This window comes from Anoplophora glabripennis, unplaced genomic scaffold, assembly GCF_000390285.2.
Source record: "Anoplophora glabripennis isolate ALB-LARVAE unplaced genomic scaffold, Agla_2.0 scaffold312, whole genome shotgun sequence".
In the NCBI taxonomy this organism is placed as follows: Eukaryota; Metazoa; Arthropoda; class Insecta; order Coleoptera; family Cerambycidae; genus Anoplophora; species Anoplophora glabripennis.
In genome coordinates this window covers 427550-452486 of record NW_019416409.1, presented here as the reverse complement: position 1 = coordinate 452486, position 24937 = coordinate 427550, and the positions used below count along the sequence as shown (strand labels likewise).

Sequence of the window (24937 nt, the reverse complement as noted above, 5' to 3'; positions counted from 1 at the left end):
GCCGTTTCGCACGTCGTCTGTCACGTATTAAGTTTTTTATGTCATCGGGGAGGGTGCCCCGGGGGTTTGTCAGTCGGGGGACAATAGTCTCCGTCGTAGTCTGAGTCAGGGCGTTTTTAATGTCAGTCTCAAGGGAGAGGATTGCCGCCTCCAGATCATGGGTGGTTTCGATGACTGGGAGCGCCATGTTTCCTTGCATTACTGTTCGGAAACGCTCCCAGTCAGTGAACCTCCTCGTGAAGGTGCCTTCATATCTCTGTCTTCGCCCCAGATCCAGAAATATTGGATTGTGGGCGGAAGACCCTTCGTATTGGGTGGATATTTGGGCATTTAACGGTATAGATTTTAAGAGGGCAATGTCGATAACGTCGGGGCGTCCTACGGGTCCGTAATGTGTCGGTTCTGTCGGTCCGAGTATAGTCAAGTCGTCGTGTCTGTCTTGGTAATTCAGCAGGACGCGACCTCTTGTGGTCGTCGTCCCGCTGTGCCATATGGGGGACTTCGCGTTGAAGTCCCCGATGGCAATTGTCTGGGGCCAGGAAAGGATTTTGTCTAAGTCATTGTCAAGTAGTGGTAGTCTGGGTGGGTGGTAACAGGACACCACCGCAACGTCTCCATGCCGTAGCGATCTCACCGCTATCGCCACGGCCTCTGCTTCATTAACTATAGGTTCTGCAATTTATCATTTTTTATTGGCTACGTTCCCTGTCTCTTGAAATTCTTTTACTAACTCTAGAACATACTTCCTCCTGACATGTCGATCTTGATGTTGTTCATTAAATAGCTGAGCTGTTCTATTCGCATGTTTATTGTTCATAAAGTAAAGCGAAATGATATCTACCCTTTCCGCAATAAAATAAACCATAGTGTTTAATTTTCAAAAACACAATTAATTAAACTACCAACCAACGCTTTCAAATAATACTAGAAAATAATTTGGAATCCACTAATTTTGATAACAAATCGCCAAAAACCAATGTAACGTTGTGCAAAACCATACTTATCTTATCAACTTCGACGTCACCTGTTACATGAGTGTTGTATAATAATGAAAAAGTAATATTAACGGTCGGTAGAAGGAAGCACAAAAAACAAGCGCTTAGGTAGGGAATTCTGGAAGGAAGCCTAAAGAGTCGAAGATAGGCAGTTGAAGTGAGAACAGTGTGCAGATAGGTAGTAAGACGATCGGCGGGCAGTGTGACAAAGTAGTGTAAAATTAAGTGTTTAACCGGTATTAGTTAGCAGGTAATATTCCCTAAGTACTTTGTTGTTAATTGTTCTATGTAATCTTATGATTGTGATGGTTATAGATGTTTCATAATAATAATTCTTTGTATGTTTAGCTTCCATTGCTTTATGCTCAAGAGCATTTTCTAAGGTAAAATAGTTATACTTATTATTAACGATTGCTCATTATTTATTTCATGTTAAAAGATATATATGTATATATATTGTCGTGATTGCCAGACATTACCATAACGATTTCTTTGTTTCACATCTAACTTGTTTTTGTCATGATTACGTTGTTCGTAAAATATAGATGTTTCATGATAATAATTCTGTATATGTTTAGCCTTCATTGTCTTACGCTTTCTCTAAGATAAAATTGTTGTAATTATTATTAAAGATTGCTCATTATTTATTACTTGTTAAAATATGTATATTGTCGTGACTGCCCAGATATTGCATTAACGACCTCTTTGTTTCACATTTAACTTGTTTTATCATGATTAGGTTGTTCTTTGATTTCTTGTGCTCACTTTATGTTATACGTCTATACGAGCCTTGTTGAATTTACTAACATTTTCGCCCGTGCGGAACGAATCTGGATTAAGCTCGATTGCCTCCCGTATGGGACTCCAGTGTTATGAAGGATCTTCCGAAATCTCAACTCATAGCTGGATTGACTCCAGTACCTTACCTATTATTATTATTATTGTTGTTGTTCCTCTGAAATCTCAACTATAGCTGGATTGCCTCCCGTATGGGACTCCAGTACCTTCCGGCCCTGCCGGCTAACTAACACCAAACCTCTTCAGTTACTTGGAAGTGTGTATGACTAATATGAGGTAACAGATGACATTTAGTGACACATTAAATGAGACAGGTCTTATTTAAATAAGCAAAGGATCTTAATTTATACCTTTGGTTAGCGGTTGTTTTGTATTTATATTTGGGTGGTAAGAGCAACGATCGTGGGTTTCTCTGCCATGCTCTTTCCCCACAGGAGCTCTAGGTGAGCCTGGCACTCTCATTTTATGTTAAATGGTTGTTAATGTTTTTGTTGTTCTTTCTATTGTCACTTGTTTAATTTGAAGATTGTTGTACATAAATAATAAAGCTAGGTGTATTTACTCTATCTTTGTTTTATAAAATTAAACCATACATCCCCTCAAAGAAAGTTAGTAGCCAGCGCCTTTCGGTCAATAAAAAAAAATACATACACACAACGTAGGTATTCCTTATGACGATCACATATTTTTGGCCACAACTACGTTTATTTTTTTATCGAACCTGGGCTTGTTATACTACAACACAAGAAATACTAAATTTATACCATTGGCGTACTTAACTCGAATGACGTTTTTACCGTTACTAATTGGTTTTATATAAGTTTCAACTTTAAAATCAAAATTCTTAATAAGTATTGGACGGAATTATAAAATTTAAAGTCTGTTGTAAAGAGAATTGTAGCTTTCAAAAAAAAATATTACTCAACCCCCAATGCCATTTAAATATTTTGGGGTGATGCTTACCCTTGCTTGAGGGTGAAAGTGGCGGAGTCAAAAATATCAGTAAATAATGTCCTCCTTTAATCTAAAATCGACGGGTCGGAGCGTTTTTCTACAATATTGACGCAGTTCCTGAAAATGTCTCTGTTCCGTTTTCATTTGGCCACCCTGTATGTGCCTCTGATAATATCTTAGGGACCTATCGCTGCCCAAATGATCAACACGGGTCTGGAAAATGGCCAGTGGGCCGTTCTACAAAACTGTCACTTGGCGGAAAGTTGGATGAGAGAACTGGATAGGATTTGCGATGAAGTTATCGTACCAGAAAACACCAACACGCATTTCCGCTTGTGGCTGACAAGCTACCCCAGTAAAGCGTTCCCTGTGGCTATATTACAAAACGGTGCTTTATATAATAACGAAAGACGTTGTTTTATTAACTAATGCGATTTTAGGGGTGAAAATGACTAACGAAGCGCCCAAAGGCTTGAGACAGAACTTGCTGAGGTCGTACATGTCAGATCCAATTTCTGATCCTTCATTCTATGACGCCTGTCCCAATCGGAAGGCCTTCCGAACGCTGTTGTTCGGTCTCTGCTTCTTCCACGCCCTGGTGCAGGAGAGGAGGAAGTTCGGGCCTTTGGGCTGGAATATTCCGTACGAGTTCAACGAGTCCGATCTTAGGATATGCGTTTTACAGCTACAAGTAATCGATTATAGATAATAACTATAAAGATATTCCAGTTTTCGCATTTTTTAGATGTTTTTAACTGATTATGTGGACGTACCTTACCAAGCCTTGACGTACTTGACGGGAGAATGCAATTACGGTGGTAGGGTGACTGACGACAAAGACAGGCGATTGTTAAACTCGCTGCTTTCGATATTCTACACTCCTGAGACTGTCACAGTGCCAAAGTAATTAGAAAAACTTAATTCGTAGCAAAGTCTCAAATCCTTACTTGCAGCTATTCTTTTTCGGCGAGTGGGATATACTATGTACCATCCGACACCACCTATGATGGCTGCGTTTCTTATATCCGATCTCTACCGATTATCCCCATGCCGGAAGTCTTTGGTTTGCATGAAAACGCTGATATTACTAAAGATAATCAGGAAACTCAAATAGTAAGTTAGATTTCCAGGAAGGTGTGATTCCTAAAGTGTCATACTTTTTATAGTGAGATAAACGTTTATCTCAAATATTTTTAAAAAACTTTTATTTCGATTCTGCCTTGAATTTAAAGAATCGGGTTAAAATGACGGTCTTACCCTAATACTATCATCACCTTGTTCTAGACGAGAAATAAGTTGTTCCTCGTGTTGACTGGCACAAAAAAAATCACAAAGGCTGGCGATCTAGTTGGCCATGTAACTGATTTTTCATGGCCTACCCACTTATTACAAAAAGTAATGCCTAATAATTCTTACACTTCACATCTAAAACTATAACAACCACGTATTCTGCATGATGTGGAGAGGAACATCCTCCAGAAAACTTGGATCTTCAAATTTCTCAATTACCGGTTGGATCTTCATTAAGATTTATAAGTTGTTCTTCCCATTACAAGTACTCTTGGTCTATGCTTTCTACCATGTTCCACCAAACTACCGGTGTGTCTACCCTTTTGCACAAATGATCGTGAAGGAGTGTAAATGTTCCGCATAAAGTTAAGATACAGCATAGGCACTCTGACAACACTTTCCGTGAATTAATGTCAACAAATTCATTATCAGAAACATAATAATATTAGTACCTTCACGAGTTCCACGAGGTTCTGATCCGGGCCCATTTCATTTTAACATATTTATTAATGACAAGTTATTGTTTCAGCATTGTCAATTTCTTTCTATTTGCTGATGATTTAAGTCTTCTCCACAATAGGTTTTGTTTTGATTGCCACAGTATGCAGTCTGATCTTATTAATCTTGTGGATTGGTGCACAAATAAGGGGATGTCTCTTAATATAGAAAAATGCCTTTCAGTATCTTTCATCAGATCAAGGAAGAAGATAAATAGTACATATTCTGTAGGTACTTTAACTCTTAAATCAGTTGAAGAAGTGGGAGATCTGGGAATTAATAATCTTATACGCCAGCTTTGGTTTCAATCAACACATCTCAAACTTTACAGAATTACTTAAAATGTTAGGATTTATTATGAGATGTAGTGATGATTTAACTGAAAAGCGAACTTTGAAAATTTTATATCGTAGGTCAACCAATAGAGCGAAAAAAGAGGCTGTTTTTAGTGTTTTTACACTTAAATATTACAGCAAATTCGACCCGATCGGTTAATTTTTTCCAGAGAAAAACCTCTAAAATAAACCTTTTTCCAAAAATTCACAACTCCGTCAAATTTGAAGCTTGAAAAACAATCTTGCGAAAAATGAGAGATAATAATATATAGTTTAATCGTGCACAAGATGGTTTATCTGTCCGATATATAGTTTTTGCACAATTGCATTATAAACAACGAGCCAAAGTCAGGTAGCGGTATTGGGGGAAGCAGCGAGCGGAGGAATCTGGCTCGAGCATACTTTCTATTGTTTCGGGCGACTTTCAAGGGTATTTTTAGCATATTTCCCATCACCCAGGTGAAAATCCGAGATATACAAATTGGAGATTTTGTCGTCTACTTTCAGATGCCATTTTCAGAATTTAAATCGGACCATTTTGGATAAATCGCCACGCTGTGCAAAAAAGACCCTAATTTGTTTATAATGCAATTGGGCAAAAACTATGCATCGCACAGAAACCATCTTGCTCACGATTAAACTACATACTATTATCTGTCATTTTCCGCAATATTGTTTTTCCAGCTTCAAAGAGTGACCGCAAAAAAGCCATTTTTCCGCCTGTTTTTGAGTCTTTGACAGAGGCGACAGGGAAAATCCTAAAAATATTCTAAAAATATCCAAATACTCCTCATGAAAAACGAAAATGAGCATAAATTTCAGTTTTTCGAAAATTTTCGAAAATCACCTTTATTTAGGGGTTGAAAGGATAAAAAAAATGAACAAATATGTATTTCTATGTTGTTATCAAAATAATATTATGAACGTGAAAATATCTAATTTCGTATTTAATACGGTCTTGTCCGGACCGCAAATCAACCCATAATATCCCTAAAGGGGTGAAATCATCCCCTAAACGCGTAAAAATGCAAAAAATATATTAAAAGTTACAATTTTTTTCTTTTTCTTTTATATGTGAACTTAGGGGTGGTTTTACCCTCATTTAGAGGTATTCTCCTTCGGATCTAGTGATTGTGGGTTATTAACGGTTCAATTATCACGTGTAAAAAAGAAAAAAATTTTAACTTTTAATATGTTTTTTGCATTTTTAGGCGTTTAGGGGATGATTTCACCCCTTTAGGATATTATGGGTTGATTTTCAATACGGACAAGACCGTATCAAATAAAAAATTAGATATTTTCACGTTCATAATATTATTTTGATAACAACATAAAAATATTTGGGGTTTTACAACTGTTGATGATTTTTAATTTGTTCACTTTTTTTTGTCTTTTCAACACCTAAATAAAGGTGATTTTCGAACATTTTCGAAAAACTGAAAGTGATACTCATTTTCATTTTTCATGACGAGTTTTTGGATATTTTTAGAATATTTTCAGGATTTTTCCTGTCGCCTCTGTCAAACTCTCAAAAACAGGCGGATTTTGCGGTCATTCTTTGACGGAGATGCATTTTTGAAAAAATGTCTATTTTAGGGGTTTTTCCGGATTTTCTCTGTAAAAAATGAACCGATCGGGACGCACAAAAGACCATTTTATAGTTTTTTTATTCTCTTTACAACTGAAATTATTCAATAAAAAATCATGGACAAAACTTAACAAACATACAAGAGAATACAGAAACAGCATAAATACTAGTTTCTGTACTGTCTGTTTTGAATCGGAGGACAATCGACTTACCTGTTTAAATTCTTTCCAATTTTTGTTAACAGCTATGGAAGACTAGCTGCATTATTTTAAAAAATAGAATTTGATAAAAGAGTCTTATTTTGAGTAGTTTGCTGTTAAAAAATACGATTCAACTTAGGAATCACCTTGTATGTTCCAGTAAAAACATAATTTTCACTGGAGTTTCACTCTGCTTTAAATGATTCGTAGCTTTTGGAGGGCGTCTTGAAAACCCAAACTCAAATAACGTCCGGCGGCGGAGGCGAAGACACCCAGGACATGATAATCGACCTGGCCAACGATATACTGGGAAAGGTACCGAACGTTTTCGATATCGAAGACGTCAGCAAGAAGTACCCCGTAATGTACAGTAACTCCATGAACACCGTTCTGAGACAGGTAAAATGAGTTCATGTTTAGGATACGGCATGAACGTGTGATTTTTTTCTTTCAGGAGTTGATCAGGTTCAACAGATTGGTAGCCGTGGTGAAACGAACCCTTAGAGACATGATCAAAGCGGTGAAGGGGCTGGTGGTGATGTCCTCGGAGCTGGAAGAGACTTGCAGCGCTCTGGTGGTGGGGAAGGTGCCCTCAGCTTGGGCAAGCAAGAGCTATCCCAGTTTGAAACCGCTCGGGTCGTACGTAGCAGATTTGATAGTCAGGTAAGAGTCGTAAACAAGTTTACAAGTTTTTGTTACCCGTAAATTGTTTTTGTAGATTGAAGTTTTTCCAAAACTGGATCGATAATGGGGCTCCGAACGTTTTTTGGTTGTCCGGTTTCTATTTTACTCAGTCGTTCTTAACGGGAGTTCTACAGAATTATTCAAGGAGGCAGAAGCTGCCGATTGATTTGATACATTTTGAATTCTACACGACGAGTTACGAGCAAGATACCAAAGACCGTTGCTCCATAGGAGTTTACTGCAAGGTAAAGTATAAATTAGTCAAAATTACACAGACCCACAAAATTAAATTTTTTTTTTGGAAGCAGAAACTTGAATATATATTTCCGAAGAATTTAGGTGCGCTGAATACGAATCTGGCAGCAGAATTGCTCTATCATGTCAGGTTTTTGAAATATCCTAACCTAAAAGTGCAAAAAACACTCTTCTTCGACATATTTGAGGTTATGTAGTAATGCCAACTATAATTTTTCAAAAAACTAATACATTGGATCTAAAAGTACAAGGCTCCCTCCTTCGAATGCCGTTGAGTTTGCTCAAATTTCTTTTTTTTTTCCTTTTTTGCTTTTTTTCAAATTGTTTATTAACGATTATTTTGCATAAAATTTTCCTTTTAAATTTTTTAAATAAGCTATTTCGATGGGAAATTTCATTATCTACAAAATTCAAATTACTCAAAAAACCGTAAGGATTGCATTTTCACCTCTATCTCCAATTTCCACCCTCTAATTTAATAGCACTCCGCGGATTTTTCATTCTAAATAACCCTTTGAACAATTCATGCAATAAAAACCCATCAACGTTGTAGTTCCATACCATATGACAATCAATAGCCTATTGTACTTTTAAATTATGTATTTTTTTTTAAAGAATAGATGGCATTACTATATAACCTCAAATATGAAGAAAACAGTGTTTTTTGCACTTTTAGGTTAGGATATCTCAAAAACCTGACGTGATAGAGCAATTCTGGGGCCATATTCGGATTCACCGTACCAAAATCCTTCGGGAATGCATATTAGTGTGTCTGCTTCTTGACCCTTGTTGACCTGTGTTATCTACGCTTTCTGGTATTTTTGTTTTTACTTGTAATTTCAATTTGCGCACGCAGCAAATTAGGAAAATCGAGGAATTTAGTGTTCTTATAGACGTAAGTAAATACATATCACATGTACAGATCGAAGAAACTGAAGACTTTGAAAACTTATTATATTATTTTTCTATCGCATGTAACTGATTTCTTACACAGGGCCTCTTCTTGGAGGGTGCCAGATGGGACAGAAAGAAAAAAATGCTAAACGAGTCTTACGCGAAAATCCTGTTCGATGTCGTACCGATAATGTGGTTGAAACCAGGGAAGATATCAGACTACAACCCGTCGCCCTGTTATACCTGCCCGGTATACAAAACGAGCGCAAGACGAGGCGTGCTGTCGACAACCGGCCACTCGACCAACTTTGTTATGTACACGACGTTCGATTCTAACCTGCCCGAGAAACACTGGATCAACAGGGGTGTCGCCGCTCTATGCCAGCTCGACGACTAGAGCTATTTTTAAGATTTACTTGAATTTTACAGGTGCTTTATTTTGTAATAATTTTATAATAAACTTTAACCATGAGCAGAGTTGCGAGAGATTTTTCCCACAATCTGAGGCGAAGTATAAAAAACACTCTTCACAGACATTATAGAGACTGTTATACTCGTGTGAAAATAGTAGGCGGTGACTAATTATCAATACGCAGATCTATGGGATGGGTAAGGCATGCAGGGATTGCGATTCCATGAGGGGTACGCGTGCTTGTGGCAACTTGTACACGCATATGACAAGCAGGGACACGCTTCAATATTTAACTACCTACTTTACGTATTATAGCTCAGCTGAACTAGGTCAATGTCAGAGGTCACTGACACTGAAATTGAGAACTAAATCTTATTTTTTTAAGAATAGAATGCTTTTTTCATGTTCGGTGGTATACAAAAATATGGTGACTTTAAAATGACACGTCGACAAAAGCACTTCCATTTTCTTAAAACATAAGCGTAGTTTAAAAACAGCAGTTCAAGTTGTTAATTTTGTCACAGGTGATTTAATTAGGACGTTTCATTTTTCTAAACATTCAAAGTTTTAAGAAAATTTATTTGAAATATAATTGTTCTAACTTCGTATAACACTAAATATTTTCACCTATTGACTAGAGAGTACATTAATATTAATAAATTCAAATTTAAAGATAAAGATATTGCACTTTCATACTTGGCACGACATGAGAAGGCACAGAACTAACGAACTTAAAAAAATGACTTACTGACTAGTACTAAATCGTTTTTGTTCTCTACGAATTCTTCTTGTAGCTAGAAAAATCGTTATCCGCGTCAGATGGACCCGCAGCAGCTAAAATTGAAATATTGAATCGTTACGTTTTGCTTTAACTCCATGTAGTCCAATCAAATTACTTTTTCAGGTGCCAAAAAATAGTTCAGTAATTGAAAATATGTAAAAATTACGAAAAATTCAGTAGAATTCAATGGACTACTTTACCCCACCTGAATTTTTGTGCTTCATTTTCAAAATGGCGTCCAATTTTGCAAAAAACAGTTTTTTTTGTTTCTGAAAAAAACTAAACATTTTAGAAAAAATGTTTCAAACAAAAGTTGTAGGAATTTTTAAAACGGATCGAATAAGCCCAAACCGGTTTTGATCGATAAATAAATTAATTAGTTATTGCAAAAAACCCTTAAAAATCGCAAATTTCTCAAATAGCTGTAACGCTTTCAAAAATAAATATTTTTTTATGAAACTCGGTGAAAGGATAGCTCTTGGCGAGCAAAATAAAATGATTTTTTCAAAATTGAAAATTATTTTATAGTTTTTGCAAAAATAGTTTTTCGAAAAAAAAACGTTTTTGTAAAATCCCCATAATTCATAGGCCGCCACATCTTTAGGAACGGGATTGGGCTTAAAATTTTCTTTAATAATTACACAATTTGTGCAAACATTGCGCGAGCCTCAAATCGTTTTCAAATATCGCAAAGAACAATCAAAAAATTGTTTTTTTTTGTCGGGGCCATAAAGTAGAAAAATTCTTGATTTATTAAACATGTAAATAAAAGTATAAAAACTAGTATACAATCAGTTATTTATTTGACTGTATGAAAAATATATTAATTTATTTTTGAACGTTTCTTAGGCCTCCATTTTTCTTCGCTACTGTTTCACGATTTCTTGTACATCACCATCATCATCGTCAATGTTTTCTTCGTCTGATTCGATTTCATTTTCTGATAAACATGGCTCGTCCATATCTTCCTCGATATCTTCAATAACTATAGTTTTTTCCTCGATATTAGAGGAATTGTAATCTTCGCGCGTCAAACATAAATTAGAACATTTTAATTCATGTTTTCGGCAACTACACACATTAGTTTTGCAATCACCATTTTCGGATCTACATGTTTAATAAATCAAGAATTTTTCTACTTTCCGCCTTTTTATTACCGCCTTACACTAACCGACATTACTTTTATTATTTTATTATGTCAATAAGACATCTACCATTATGTAAATACAAATTCATAACTGATAAAAAAGCTTTATAAATGTACATGAAAAGAAAAAATACACGTAGTTCGTTACGTAGCATCAACGTATTGAGCCGAGCAAGCAATATACGAGGCCCATAAAAATGATGTTTAATGAAAGAAAATGGGACCAATTGTTATGGATTATTTTTTATAATGAAGTACAAGTATTCAACTATAACATGTGTAAAGTTCAGCCCTTAATATTAATAAATGAGGTCGTGGCGATTTTTCGAAAAAAAAAATCTCGGCCCCTGTTCTTCGTAAGACAGACTTTTTTTTTAATTCGTGAAAAATGTCAACTTTCGAATGTCAGTATCGACATTTTGATACGAATTGAAATCAAAAAGTTAATCAAAGTTTTGTGGCACCGAAAAAAAAAAAATTTTTCGATCATTTTTGCGACATTTGAAAAGGATTTGAGGCTCGCGCAATATTTGTACATAATATAGTAATTATTAAAGAAAATTTTAAGCCCAACCCCGTTCCTAAAGATGTGGCGGCCTATAAATTATGGCGACTTTACAAAAACACTTTTTTTTTTAAACTCGATTTTTGCAAAAACTAAACATATTTTTCAATTTTGAAAAAATCAGTTTATTTTTCTTTCACCAAGTTTTATAAAAAAATATTTTTGAAAGAGAGCTATTTGAAAACATTACGATTTTTAGAAGTTTTTTTTTTGCAATAACTAATTAATTTATTTATCGATCAAAACTGGTTTGGGCTTATTCGATCCGTATTAAAAATTCCTACAACTTTTGTCTCAACAATTTTTTCTAAAATGTTAAATTTTTTTTATAAATGAAAAAAACTGTTTTTGAGAACTTTGGACGCCATTTTGAAAATGAAGCCCAAAAATTCAAGTGGGGTAATTGAATTCTGCGGAACTTTTCCTAATTTTTACACATTTTCAATGATTGAACTATTTTTTAGCAAAAAAATTAGGTATTTTCGACAATTTGATTGGGATACTGGTACTTACATGAAGTGAGTGAAGATCTGGATGGCTCTGAAAAAATAATTTATAAGTTTACGATTAGAAACGTACTGATTTCGTTTTACCTCGTATGAAATCGCCTTGTAATCCCTTTAACCTCGGTGCGCCCTTTTGGGAAGTGATAGGATTGTGCTCGCGGCCTTCCTGAAGCTTGTACTTCCATTCTAAAGAAAGGATATTCATTACCCACATTACGTTTTTATCAGTTCAAATCCATCAGAAAGTCACACGATTAAACATTATATTACAAAACATTCATGTAAACCAACAGACTCAAAACTAAACGTTATAAAATGAAGCGGTGGCTTATTCGGCCATTCTCATCTTGCCATATTAACATCGACCGTTTCTTTTTTGCCCCCCCTCAGCACTCTGTTGTCATATCACATCAGGTGTATCGGTATTATGTAGTTCCCCTAAACTAGGTCTATGTCAGACATTCACGAACTAAACACAGTGCTTCAAAAAAAAAAAAAATTACAAATTACCACTAACAAACTGACTATCACTTAAAGTTACACCCATATTAAGACAATAGGACTGGACACTTACCGCCTTTTGTGACTAAAGCTATTTTCTGCAGCAAAAACTCTTTATCTCGCGCCTCCCACACCAGCATCTCTCTATAAATTGCGACGATACCACGCTGCGCTTGTGCTTTTGCTCTGATGTAATACACTCTTCCACTAGAAAACAAATTTTTTAAGTACTTAATGGTACGAAGGGATTCAAAGCTAACCATAACGCTATCAAAACTAATGCGATAAAACCTGGCTTGGTGACAAAGAGGAGTATGTTCAAAACCTTGCTGTGTTCCCTCAATTGTAAGAGTCCGAACGTGACGATTTCATAGACATAATCGTAGTCTCTAAACGGACCGCAGTTGGTAGTAGGCGTCCTAAAACCAAAAGCAAAAATTTTGTCGTAACGGTAAAAAATTCAATTTCCTTTCACTTACGATGTTATGATGTACCCTAAAAGGCCCATTACCAGCAACAAACTGAGGAACGACATCATTAAGAACCACGTGGTGGTTTGTGCCGCTCTCCAGGTCTTCGAAGAGGGCCTGCAGAATTTCAGTACAATGGTTTTTCTCACGTACCACATTATTAGGAGTTTAACCACTATTATAACAGCGAGGAACGGCGAAAAGAAAAATCCGACCCAGAATAGGGTCTGGTTGTAGATGATTTGCATGGTGTGGCGCGCAATGTCGAAATGTAGCTGACCCTCTCCCATTAACCTAAAATTATTAAACGTTCGGTTTAGTTTGCTAGTCGGCAGTCCGAAACGAATATTTACCTGCAAAAGCAATACGAAACTAGATCGATTAGAGGTAAAACTATTATGGAGAATATGAAATCGAATAGAATCAGTCTGTAGGTCTCTTGGCCTAATGATGTTTCCCAACATTCCTAAAAACATATCACAACTCAAAAAATACTATTGAGAAATAATTTTCAAACTTACTCCGTCTGGATTTTTTAACCAAAACGTAACTAGGACTCCGATTATGACAAATCCCAAGACAAACGTCCTGACGAGAGTGAGAAACAGTTTTGTTTTTGGGGTTTTGTAGCCTTCGTAACTAAAAAAATTAATGCGAGTGAGATATAACCTACAAAGTATATGTCATAGTTACTCAAGGCCTACCGGCGCAAAGCACTGCCTACTGGCAGAGAGACCTACTAATTTAAACTATAAAAGCATGACTAGTGTCGCTGGATGGCGGTTTGTAGTCCACAGAGTAGTTGCAACTCACAATATCATTACTTACAGAATTGATCTCGAATATGACATAGAAAAGGATAGTCGATGCGATTTTGTCAATTCACAGCCCCACAAAAAAAAAGTGGAATATTTGAAAGACAAGACCCTGGTATCTATATGTTTTTGGGGCCGTTGAATCCGAAACTGGTGTCTGTTTGATCCAATCAGGTCTGCGTTAAAGTCAGTTCAAGATCAAATGTAGAGAATCATTTGCCAACAAAGTAAAACTCCATATCTATACGTTTTTCGGGACGGTAAATCCGAATTCTGTGTCCGTTTGATCCGATGAAGTGGAGTTAAGGTCAATTCAAGGTTAACAAAGTAAACCAATGTATTTATACGTTTTTGGGGTCGCTTAATCCGAATCCGAGGTCCGTTTGACCTGATCAGATCTGCTAAATTCCAAACTCAAAACACTCAAGTATTCATTTATGCGCATTAAAATTTAAGTAACAAATAATATTAAAGAAAGAAAGCTTTAACTCTGAGCCCGTGACTTTCAACAATATTCAACAGAATAACATGATCAAATGACGAAATGTAATTTGTCTGCTTTACAATGAATTAAATGTTCGCATAATCAGTGCGGTCAAAAACTCCAATATCTACTTCCGTTAGTTTGTTCCACTTTTGTCAAATTTCGTGCGCCATTTTAAAATTTTCTATTTCAATATGAAATTCATAACAAGTGTTGTCAAAAACCCAGAAACACCTATTTTTGACAGTTTATTTGCCTTTTTTTTTAATTTAATCCGCCATATTGGATCCGCCATTTTGAATTTTTCAATTTTGATATCAAATTCGTAATCAGTTGGGCCAAAAACCCCAATATACCAACTTTTGTACAATTTGGAATAAATTTTTATTTTTGGCCAGCTTTTAGGCATTTCGTACCATAGTGCGACGCTAAGATAAAAGTTTTCATCGGTATATCAGTTTTTAACACAAACAGGGTGCAAGACAGAAGAGAATAAGCTGTATTCTGTGAAAGTGAAGCATCTCAGTGTAGGGCATTGTAACCCCGTCACTTAGAAATTTGTTTTTTGATTGGTCTCTTCACTGTTATTAATTAAGATTTACATTAAAGCACAGTTTATTGCAAAAATTTATGAACACAACAGTAATAACAGTTAACAAAAAAATAGTTAGGTGAAACAATGAGTATCGACATTGAAAATATGCTCAGAGAAACATGGATCAAGTCCAGTATTGAGTATAAAGTAATTATTAGAATGTGGTTGAGATATAACCTGCAAAGTATATGTCATATCTTAAATGTCATTGTTTTTCAATGCCTACTGTACATTAGTAGATCACTTTATCAGTAGGCACGAAGCAACTATTTATGCCAGTAGGCATTGAATAGTAGTGACATATACTTTGTAGGTTACAGCTTACGTACACTTAAAACATGTTGGGAGATCTCATTTAAGACATATCAATGAGAATCAGTTAGTTGGAAACTGGTTTATATCTGGCAATTCTGCTGACTAAGGATTAGAAGTATTGATAGATGTTCCTCTTTATTTTTGATTTTTTAAAATATTCATTATTCGACCTCTCGATGTTAAGAAAAAAAAAAACAATATGTACTTTGAAAGTGTATATCCTGAACTAATATTGATATAAGTAGATATGAACAATAAAAATGAAACCTATTTAATGGTAGTTCAATGTTTACTTTGTTTTTTGAATTAAGGTTCATTTCAAATTCTGAACGGTTTTGGTCACTCGTCAGTAGACTACTTGACTGTCATTACAGGTGTCTCCGCAAATAAACAACTTTAAATAAAAAAAAATTTGAATAGAATAATCAACACGTTTTTTCGCTACATTTGAGGTTAGGTTACATTATGGACGTAATTTTTCTAAACAAAGCTCGGTATATGAAAAAATATATATTCTTCAAAATCCATATTGAATTGTTCGAATATCTTTTTTTGCCTCCGAGAAATTGTCTATTGAAATTGGTTAGTTTGGCTTATTTGTCTTTATTTGGAAATTGAGTATCATCAGGTGAAGACACAAAACAAAAGAAGAATTAAATTACAAACATCTAAATTTCCACTGGTTCTTCAGGTTTTTGGTGTTATGAATCGAGAAATGAGAATCACAAAGCAGTGATCACTGATAAGATTTACAAAATTTCAAAATGGCGAATCCAGTATAATGGATGGAGTGAAGAAAGAAAAATGAGGAAATCTGAAGAACCAACAAGAAATGTTTGTAATTTGATTGTCTTTTTCTTGAGTCTTTATCAGATGCTACAGTCTGTACGATAATTCCAAGAAAAGAATAAGCCAATAAAGTTCTGTTGTCAGAACTACTGTAACAATTTACCATCAATGTCTTTCTACCTTGGTTGTCGAATGTGGTTAATTGCCAAGAAAGTGACGAGGAGTCCTCCTGGAATTCTATCTCAACAAATATCGTACGGACTGTATTCAATTTCCGAATATCGCCGAATACGCCAAACTAATCAATTTGAACAGACGTTTTCACAGAGGAAAGAAGATATTCGAACGATTCAAAATGGATTTTGAAGTAGAATAGTACTTTAGATGTCATAGCGAGTTTTGTTGGTGAAAATTACATCGTGACGTAATCTAACCTCAAATATATCAAAGCATCGTAGATTTCGCACTTTTAGTTTAAGATATCTCGAAAACTTGACGTGATGGGGCAATTCTGATGTCGGATTCTGCTTGAGTTTTACAAAACTAGTCAAGAGCGGGTATCGGTTGAATAACAACACCCTAATCGAGGAAGTCTAATAAAAAAAAGTTGCAATGGGATTAACCATTTATGAGAAAATAAAATTGGAATTTCAAGTCTATTTTTAGAGTCACTAATTTTGCATACAGAGTTTAATGCTGAAAGAAATTAAAGTCCAATATGTTAACTGATTTCCGAAACCGCTAAGACTATTACTATTAAACTTACTTGATCACCCAGCTGAAGACGATAGGCAACAGCGTCATAATAAGATTAACGACTATCGCGGAATACATCGAGGACCAATGTTCCTTCATCGCCATGTCCATTAAGAACCACATCAAATAACCGCTGCCGGCCAGCGACAGCACCACCAAAATATTCATCATCACCTGCATAGTCCCGGTCCAGAATATCACAATGAACGGGTCCTCGTGTGACTCGTACATAACGTCGTACAGCAACTCCTAAAATTCTTCCACGTTGCAAACCAAACACAATGCTTGACGCCAAGGTTTTTTTTGTACATACCCTCAGATCGTTGTAGATAGCCCGTGATTTGAGCAGCGCGGCATCGTCCGTCGCGATGTTGTAATCCCAGCCGCAGAATATTTTTTGAGCAAAGACGTACTTTAAGCCGCCTTCGGTTTCGATGAAACTGCGTCGGTAATCCAGGGCAACGCTAAAATTATAAAATCCGTTCATTGCTGTTTGGCAAAACATGAACAAAGGAAATAAAAGGTGTAAATAGCAAAGATTGATACAATTAGACATGTTATACACAGGGTAATTGGTAAATGAATCATAAAGCAGGTACATGCAGGGGACTCCGGAATATAACGTCTTAACGCGACAAACCCCCATAGCGAGTTGTTTTCTTTAGTCACTAGATGGCAGAAAATTTGATTTTTCCAAATAACTTTGTCTATAGAGATAACATTTTCAGAATCAACTGATACATACACAATCAGGTGCAAAATTTATTATTCAGTGATATACAGGGTGAGTCCAGAGGACCGCACCAAACTCCAGGAATGCATTCTAAACGTCAAAATAATAAGAAAACACTCAAATGTTATGCGATATTCATTTGTTTTCAAGACACATTTAAATCATCGACTGCAATAATATTATTTTCAAGTAAATACTCAAAATGTTCAAAGAACAATTCAAAATCATCTATGACTTGCTATTTCAACTATTTTTACTGAATTGGTACAGTTTGCGATAATTCCCATTCAAATTCCTCAACTTCATCCCATTTTTATTATCAAATAAATCAAACTTTCAATGACAAATCCGATTTATATCATAAATGTGTTGGCGATAACTAATAAAACAATTTAGTATGCGAAAACTGTTAGATTAAAGAAAAATAAGAGAAAATAAACTTGAAATAAAGCCTGTATGTTAAATTAAATTGCCGCCAAAAGACATAAGCATATTTGCTTGGAAATAGGAGTATTTATCCCAGTTCTGTTAATGTAACTACTTCCGTTACTATGTCAAAAGCTGACATCTATACATATGTACACCAAATTTTATTATATTTGTAACAAAATTAGAAAAAATATTAAAAATTTATACATATAGTAATGGACCACTGCGGCATATGAAATTTTAAATGTGAAATAAACAAATTAAGCTAAATTTACGATAGTTGGAGCATGCTAGAAAAACAGGACAAATCGAAGGTACCTATCGCTAGAGCTAGCCGCTATTGATACGGGACGGTAATATAAAGGAACATATTACGATAGGAATATATGCGTATGCTACCAGGAGCTGTTCCGAAAAATCGCAGCTATTGTCACTGCTCATTTGTCGGAGCAATCGCAGATGTCACTGCTCCGCAAAAAGCACAGTTTAGCCCATCCTTACACTGGGGAACAATACTTAACAGGCAACTAAAACCCGACTACCCGACTGACTGACAACACACGCAAGCATGCGGCATGGTTTCCCATGCGGTAACGTCACATCCGCTGGTTCAGCGTATACTCAGTTTGCCAGTTTATGATTTTTTTGGATGACTTGTAGGCGATATAAAATTCCAATTTTTTGCAGAGAACCTTTAAATTGCAATATCTCTTTACTAATCAAATAAAAAAAATTTGCTGAATGAGCCCATTGGCTGACGACCACTTTTAAATTGTGAAAACCATTCGTAACTTTTCATACGACCCAGAACATCATCTCCGTAAGCTTGTTTCAAAAGCTGAAACGTTTCAATGAAAGTTTTCCCCAATTTCAAGCAAAATTTTACGTTACATCGTTCCAGAAAATCGCACAAAATTTTTTTGTATGTAACAGAAAGAGTGTCCGCAAAAATCGCCCGTTTTTTCACAATTCGCAGAGAACTAAAGAAAACAGATAAAAATGTTTTTGGTCTCGAATTACTCCTCGTAAAAAATAAGATGAGCATAGCTTTTAGTTTTTTGAAAATTTTCAAAAATCACTCCTATTTAGGGGTTGAAAAAACGCCCAAAATGAATTGAATATTACCAATAAATATAAAAACTATTAGCATGTGAATTTTTCTATCGAATAATTCTTGATACAAAGAAAGATTTATTCCCATGACTGAAATAAGCGTGTTGAATTAGAAAATCCACCCTTAAGCGCACTCAGGGGGTGGAATCATCCCCAAAAATAGAAAATAGAAGTAACTGTAAAAATTCCAAAAAAAAATATATTAAGATAATTCATTCAATAGAATAATTCATATGCACAGTTTTTATATCAACTGGTAATATTGGAATTCTTCATTTTTGGCATTTTTTCAACCCCTAAGTAGGGGTGATTTTTAAAAATTTCAAAATACTAAAAGCTATGCTCATTTCAGTTTTTTACGAAAAGTAATTTGCGACCAAAAACATATTTTTATGTATTTTTTTAAAATCTCTGCGAATTGCGGTCTATTTTGCGGTCACTCTTTAACAATGAAGATACACAAACACACTGAATGAACCCATTGGCTGACGACCACTTTTAAATTGTAAAAACCATTCGTAACTTTTCATACGACCCAGAGTATCATCTCTGTAAGCTTGTTCCAAAAGCTGAAACGTTTCAATGAAAGTTTTCCCCAATTTCAAGCAAATTTTACGTTACATCGTTGTTCCAGAAAATCGCACAAAATTAATTTATATGAAAGAGAAATTTAACAATGAAGATACACAAACACTGTATCGAACAACTAATACCTACTTCACACCGAAAGTCACGAAATTACTTTCCACGTTACAAACACCATCTAGACCGATTAAACAGAAACTAAAATAAATGCAATAAAATGAAGGGGTGAGATATTCGGCTATTCTCGTTTTGCCGAATTAACATCGGCAGTTTGCTTTTTGCTCGTACAGCGCTTTGTTGTCATATCACATCAGGTGTATTGATAGTATGTGGTTCACCTAAACTAGACCAATATCAGAGGTCATTGGCATTGAGATTCACAAACTAAACACGGTGCTACAAAAAACTAGTAACAAATCCTTTTTATTGAAAACTTCAAATGATTGTTGTAATATACATTACTTTTACTTACAGTTAGTAACACATACCTATCGACATAATAATATTAGTTAATATTTAATACATTATTGAAAATTTTTCCGTTTGGTGTTTGAAAATTATCTGGAAAAAATCTAACGTTCGCTGATTTTATCACCACGTAGCGGTCAAACGAAGCAACTTGGCATGAATGTAAGATGTTAAAACACCATATTTTGGAATCCCCTGAATACATCTAACCTATATCGGTTCATTTACGAGTCACTTTGTGTAATAAGTAAATAAGACGTAGATAAGGAACATCGATACAATCCGACACGTTATATGTTTTAATAAATGGAGTAGGGTAAATTGGAATCAACAAAAAAAAAAAAAAAAAAATTATAAACAAACCTAATACTTAAAACTGCAAAACAACATAGATACAGGCAAACCATGGTATAAAAATAAGCATCGGGTATGCGATAGGGCAGAGTTGCTTCGGTAATAGTCAGATTTGTATAAAAACCATAATAAAGAAAACTGTTTGTCAGGTATCCCTAAAAAATAACAAAAAAACATAACAGTAACCAGCATCTTCTAATACGTTGGCAAACGTCATAAATCAATTCACTGTGTCATAAAAGATAAAAGATATACTTGTGTCAATTAAAATAACACGATTTTTCTTCAAAAACAATTGAAAAATACACAAAAAATACATGTACGACTTACCTCTCCGGTGAAGATATCTTCTACGTCGAAACCGTCGAAAAGAGTACCGTTCCTTACCGTGAAGATTATCTGGGGTATGACGATAAAAGAAAATGATACGAGTGCCATAATCGCGTTCAAAATGAATATCCATCTCAAGAATTTGAAGAAATTCGCCACACCCGACCCAAAATTGCCCTCAATCTGCTTCACTGTACCATACCACAGCTCGAAGGTGTACGCAAGGTTTTTCATGCTTATTTTAAACTAAAAGATAAACGAAAATCAAATTTATATACAAAACAAAGTTAAGCAAGTTGCTCGAACTCTTAACTACATCGTTTTCTTATACAGAGTGGAACAAGAGTTTGGGAAATCGAGTCGAAATTGAAAATAAATAAGTTTGCGAAAAATATCGAAGCATGTCAACTTTTACGTCAATTGTTTATTTTTCTCAATTCTTTCATCTGAATTCGATAGAATCTAAGTGTAATGATATGCCAATGATGATTAATAGTTTCATGACGTCAATGTTCAAAAACAATTGACATTTTCCGAAAAACCTAACTGTTCTTGTTTCACACTCAACATTCCCAACTTTTGTTTAACTCTGTATATGTACCTTCGAAACACCAATGCTCATCCTATACTTGAACATTTTGAAGCATCCCAAGGGTTTCCTTTTCGATTTCTGGCTGACGGATTTCGACAGCTTCTCTTTCACGCACCTTTTCAAGGTCAGACTTTGGGGCATATCCCGCAACGCCTCCCTTAAATTACGAATGTTTTAAAATGTAAATTATTAACACTCTGTATGAGAGTTAATAATTTTTCATATACTCTATTGTGAATCTAATGAAACTTGATGAATTTCTGAAGCTAAAAAAATTGCACCTATATTACCTTCTGAGTTCCTCAGAAGTGGGGGAGTCTTCCATTAACAAAGCGTCCTGCTCCATTTTGGCAACGATCAGCTCCGCGTGATTTTCAATCAACTCCGCCATATCACCTAGATTTTTCGCAACAATATACACTTTGGTTTTCAACTTTTATAAGGTTAATAAAATATTTAAAATACAGACAGTATGGAACTCAAAAATTTGTGTAATAACTAGCATTCAATATTGTTATAACTAGCATTCAATATGTGTAGAATCTTTAGATATGGCAGAAAGTTAACTTATGACCAAGCGATATAAAAAAATACCTCATTGTAAACGGATTTATTTCAATAATATGTCGATTTATAAGTCAGAATCTTTATAGATTTATATAAATTACTAATAAAATTTGTTTTATCTAATATTATCAGTAAATCTTTTTTGTTTTTGCTCTGAGTCACACACTTGTTATCTGGTCGAGATAGTTAAAAATTAAGAACAAAAAATTTGTACTACAGAAATGTCGAACTGAGGGGGACATTTTTTCTTATCTTATAAACAACAATTGTGAAAGTTAAAGGTATTTTTGATAAATGTTCAATTAGAGTTGGATAGTGTAAAAGTTATGGTATTGCATTACAGGATGTCATTTTGAATAAGGTCATATTTATACAAAAGATACTTTTGATCTTTAGAGACACATAAATTTGTTTTCTCAAATTCTATTGTGAAAACAGAATTTTTCTTTATAATTTTGAATTTTTTTTTTCGATATTTGATGAGAAATTGTGAGAAAAGTAACCAAAAAAATTTGTTTTATCTTAATCATTAATTGATGTTCAAGGAGCAATAAATCTGCTCTTTTAATTTTTTTATAAAAGTAACGATTCAGGAAAGGAAAATGGTTTGACCGATCAATTACAAAATTTACAGGTCTCATGGGCATGTATTGAGCTAAAAAAAAATCTACAAACATTGGTACTTTTTGCAATATTTGCAAAGTAGTCGTTGATTATCTAAAACAGCAGAAAAAGTAATTTTTTGCATTTTTTCAAATTAATGCCGAGTATAAAAAAATTTTTTCAATTCATGAGATATCGATGATAAAAAAAGGTGACTTTTTACTCAACAGCCGATATCTCAATGAGAAATAATCGCACAGAAAATACAAAAAAAAACAAATTGAAGCTGATGAATCAGGCTAAATGACTGTAGCATTGCTCAAGCCAGAAAAAACCTTCCAAGCCCATGTGCACTTTCGAAAAAAAAATTGTAAAATTTTTACCTTGCATTATTTCTTTTGATTGCGCCGAGTGATGCTGAAAAAAATTTTTAATCTCAAGACTTCAAATCTAGAATTTTAAAGCTTCAAGATGTGTCTTTTTTTTTCTCGATACGACCATTATTCACAAAGTTACAGTCTTTCAAAAATTACTAAAAAATTTTGGAAATATTTCTGCTCCTTTAATTTTTTTTGCGGAGTTTATTACAGAAAAATTTGACAATGAAGACACACTATCATCAGCCAATTAACTTTGGTCGTTTATTTTTTGCTTGTGTAGGGCTCTGTTGCCATATCACATCAAGTGTATTGATATTATATAATTCACCTAAATTAGATTCACAAACCAAATGGAGCGCTTTAAAAATAATAACAAATACTTTTCATTAGAAGCCAGAAATGATTTAAAAATACATTTCAAATCTATCAGATCAGTGCTTAGGTATTTTTATTTTGTACTACATATTTATAAAACAGCAAAAATATTATTTTAAATAAATTAGTAAATTATGCCTATCCACATACTGAAAACATATTTTTTTTAAATGTTCAGCGCTTTATCCACTTTGACAAAAAATATGAAGACTTTAAAATAACGTCACAATTAATCTATTTTTCACTCTCTGCCACCCTATTAGTTTAATACAGGGTGTGGCATATAATCTATAAAAATTAAACTACAGCTTCCTGATGATATTTGTAATAGAAAACTCTTATACGAAAAAGTTCTATCTTCGCGTTTTCTTTTTGTAAATTAAAGTTCATTTATTCAACGAAAATGAAAGCCGACCCTGTGTTATTTATTAAAAACTTTGGAGATGTATAATAAAATACAGTATACACACTGCATTAATTATTTTTCAGAGGATTTACGGAAGTTTGATTGATTAAATACTTGTTAGGAATTATACACAAGGATTTGAAAGTATTAAATATTCATATTTATCAAGCAAAATAGGTAACGTAATTGTAAGGATGATAGTATTAATATAAAACATTTTCCACTTGACGATATTATCCTGCATTATGAAAATTACAATTTTATTTCGAGACGTTGGAAAATTTTTGGGATCAACTCTACGATTTGAAATCTACAAAATGTTCAACAATCTAGGATTTAGAACTCTTCGGTTTCCAGGATTTTACTCCCTGGTTGATATTGAAAAATAAATTATAATTCAAAACATAGTCAAAAATAACATAAACTTTGAAGACATTAATTTTGACATATAATTCCAAAGGATAACAAATAAGTGAAATCATCAAAATTTGACCTACCTGTTGCTCTAGGCCATTTCAACGTCCTACCGTTCACCCCGCCAGTTCTTGCATCTAATGACTTTTCTAAATCACCTCTCTTATTATTACTCAACCGATTTCTATGTATCGAGTGCAACCTATTCGTGTAACTAACAACATCACTTTCATTTTTTTGTTCCCCCATCGGGGCAAGTTCCACATGTTCAAAGTAATTATTATCCAAGTTATCATCCTCAACGTTTTTGGGCTGAACATTATCCATCGGGATGTTGTTGCGCTGATTAAAAGCTGCCCTCAAACCACCCACAGATGGGGCCCTTTGAGTTTCATCGACTCCAAATGATGCCGTCCATAACGGTGTCCGTTGATAATACACCGGTTTCCTGGAAGAACAAATTCAGTGAATTAAATATGTAACAAAATTTACCCACTTATCCATCTCATCGAATATTCCATTAATGTGCAAAAATGTAATTAAACTTTAATATCACATAAACAAAAAGTAGAGTTATTTACAAGAGAAAGATAAGATAAGGATAAATGGTAGAGCTATTTAATCTACCAGTTTATATCCTACTTCTTTTATCTCGATGTGAACGGAATTGTCAGTTAGTCACCTAATTACCTTATTTAATATTTATCCTTTCTTTCGCTTGGATTTTGCGGTTTGAGGTTATGAGATATGGAGAGTGATTAGCCCCTGCATCATGCAGTGACGTATTAGGATATTTTTCAAAGATTCTACCCTGATTAATGAAACGATATTTTGATAGCGATTTTTTACTAAAATACTGTTTTGATGAAGACGAATTGTACTCGCGCGTTCTATACAAGCTTTTTATTTCTAATAGATACTTTTGTCTTAAATGGAAATAGAGGTTTTTAAAGGTATTCTC

At 34.4% G+C, this 24937-nt stretch overlaps 2 protein-coding genes across 5 annotated transcripts in view; one reads left to right on the top strand and one right to left on the bottom strand.

Annotated features, from left to right (window-relative positions):
- Window positions 1-8888, top strand: part of LOC108910631 (dynein heavy chain 3, axonemal) — a 47139-nt gene extending 38251 nt beyond the window's left edge. The window contains exons 45-52 of the mRNA XM_023454470.1: window positions 2928-3135; window positions 3188-3438; window positions 3493-3650; window positions 3701-3860; window positions 6869-7057; window positions 7113-7321; window positions 7377-7587; window positions 8592-8888. Coding sequence (XP_023310238.1) covers window positions 2928-3135; window positions 3188-3438; window positions 3493-3650; window positions 3701-3860; window positions 6869-7057; window positions 7113-7321; window positions 7377-7587; window positions 8592-8888 — 1683 coding nt within the window. The remainder of the gene's footprint in view (window positions 1-2927; window positions 3136-3187; window positions 3439-3492; window positions 3651-3700; window positions 3861-6868; window positions 7058-7112; window positions 7322-7376; window positions 7588-8591) is intronic.
- Window positions 8889-9499: 611 nt separating this feature from the next.
- On the bottom strand, window positions 9500-24736 carry LOC108910641 (transmembrane channel-like protein 3). Of its 4 annotated transcripts, none has more exons than XM_018715325.2 (16): window positions 24667-24736; window positions 24060-24424; window positions 21522-21627; window positions 21241-21388; window positions 20640-20885; window positions 20319-20464; window positions 16941-17091; window positions 16638-16876; window positions 13395-13512; window positions 13227-13339; window positions 12883-13167; window positions 12664-12822; window positions 12477-12610; window positions 11990-12088; window positions 11910-11936; window positions 9500-9737 (listed from the first exon to the last, which is right to left on the bottom strand). In XM_018715325.2, the coding sequence occupies exons 2-16, from the start codon at window positions 24301-24303 to the stop codon at window positions 9679-9681; spliced, it is 2274 nt and encodes a 757-aa protein (XP_018570841.1). In that variant the 5' UTR covers window positions 24304-24424; window positions 24667-24736; the 3' UTR covers window positions 9500-9678. The 4 variants fall into 4 exon arrangements, with proteins under 4 accessions (XP_018570841.1, XP_018570842.1, XP_018570840.1 ...); XM_018715326.2 differs by lacking the exon at window positions 24667-24736 and adding an exon at window positions 24604-24640; XM_018715324.2 differs by lacking the exon at window positions 24667-24736 and adding an exon at window positions 24473-24572.
- Window positions 24737-24937: the final 201 nt, after the last annotated feature.

Excerpts from the sequence above, each read along its gene's own strand:
- LOC108910641 (XM_018715324.2), bottom strand. Across the intron at positions 12,089-12,476 it reads AGCTTTAGTCACAAAAGGCG|AATGGAAGTACAAGCTTCAG; the intron begins GTAAGTGTCCAG and ends TCCTTTCTTTAG. Across the intron at positions 9,738-11,909 it reads CAGATCTTCACTCACTTCAT|CTGCTGCGGGTCCATCTGAC; the intron begins GTAAGTACCAGT and ends TTTCAATTTTAG.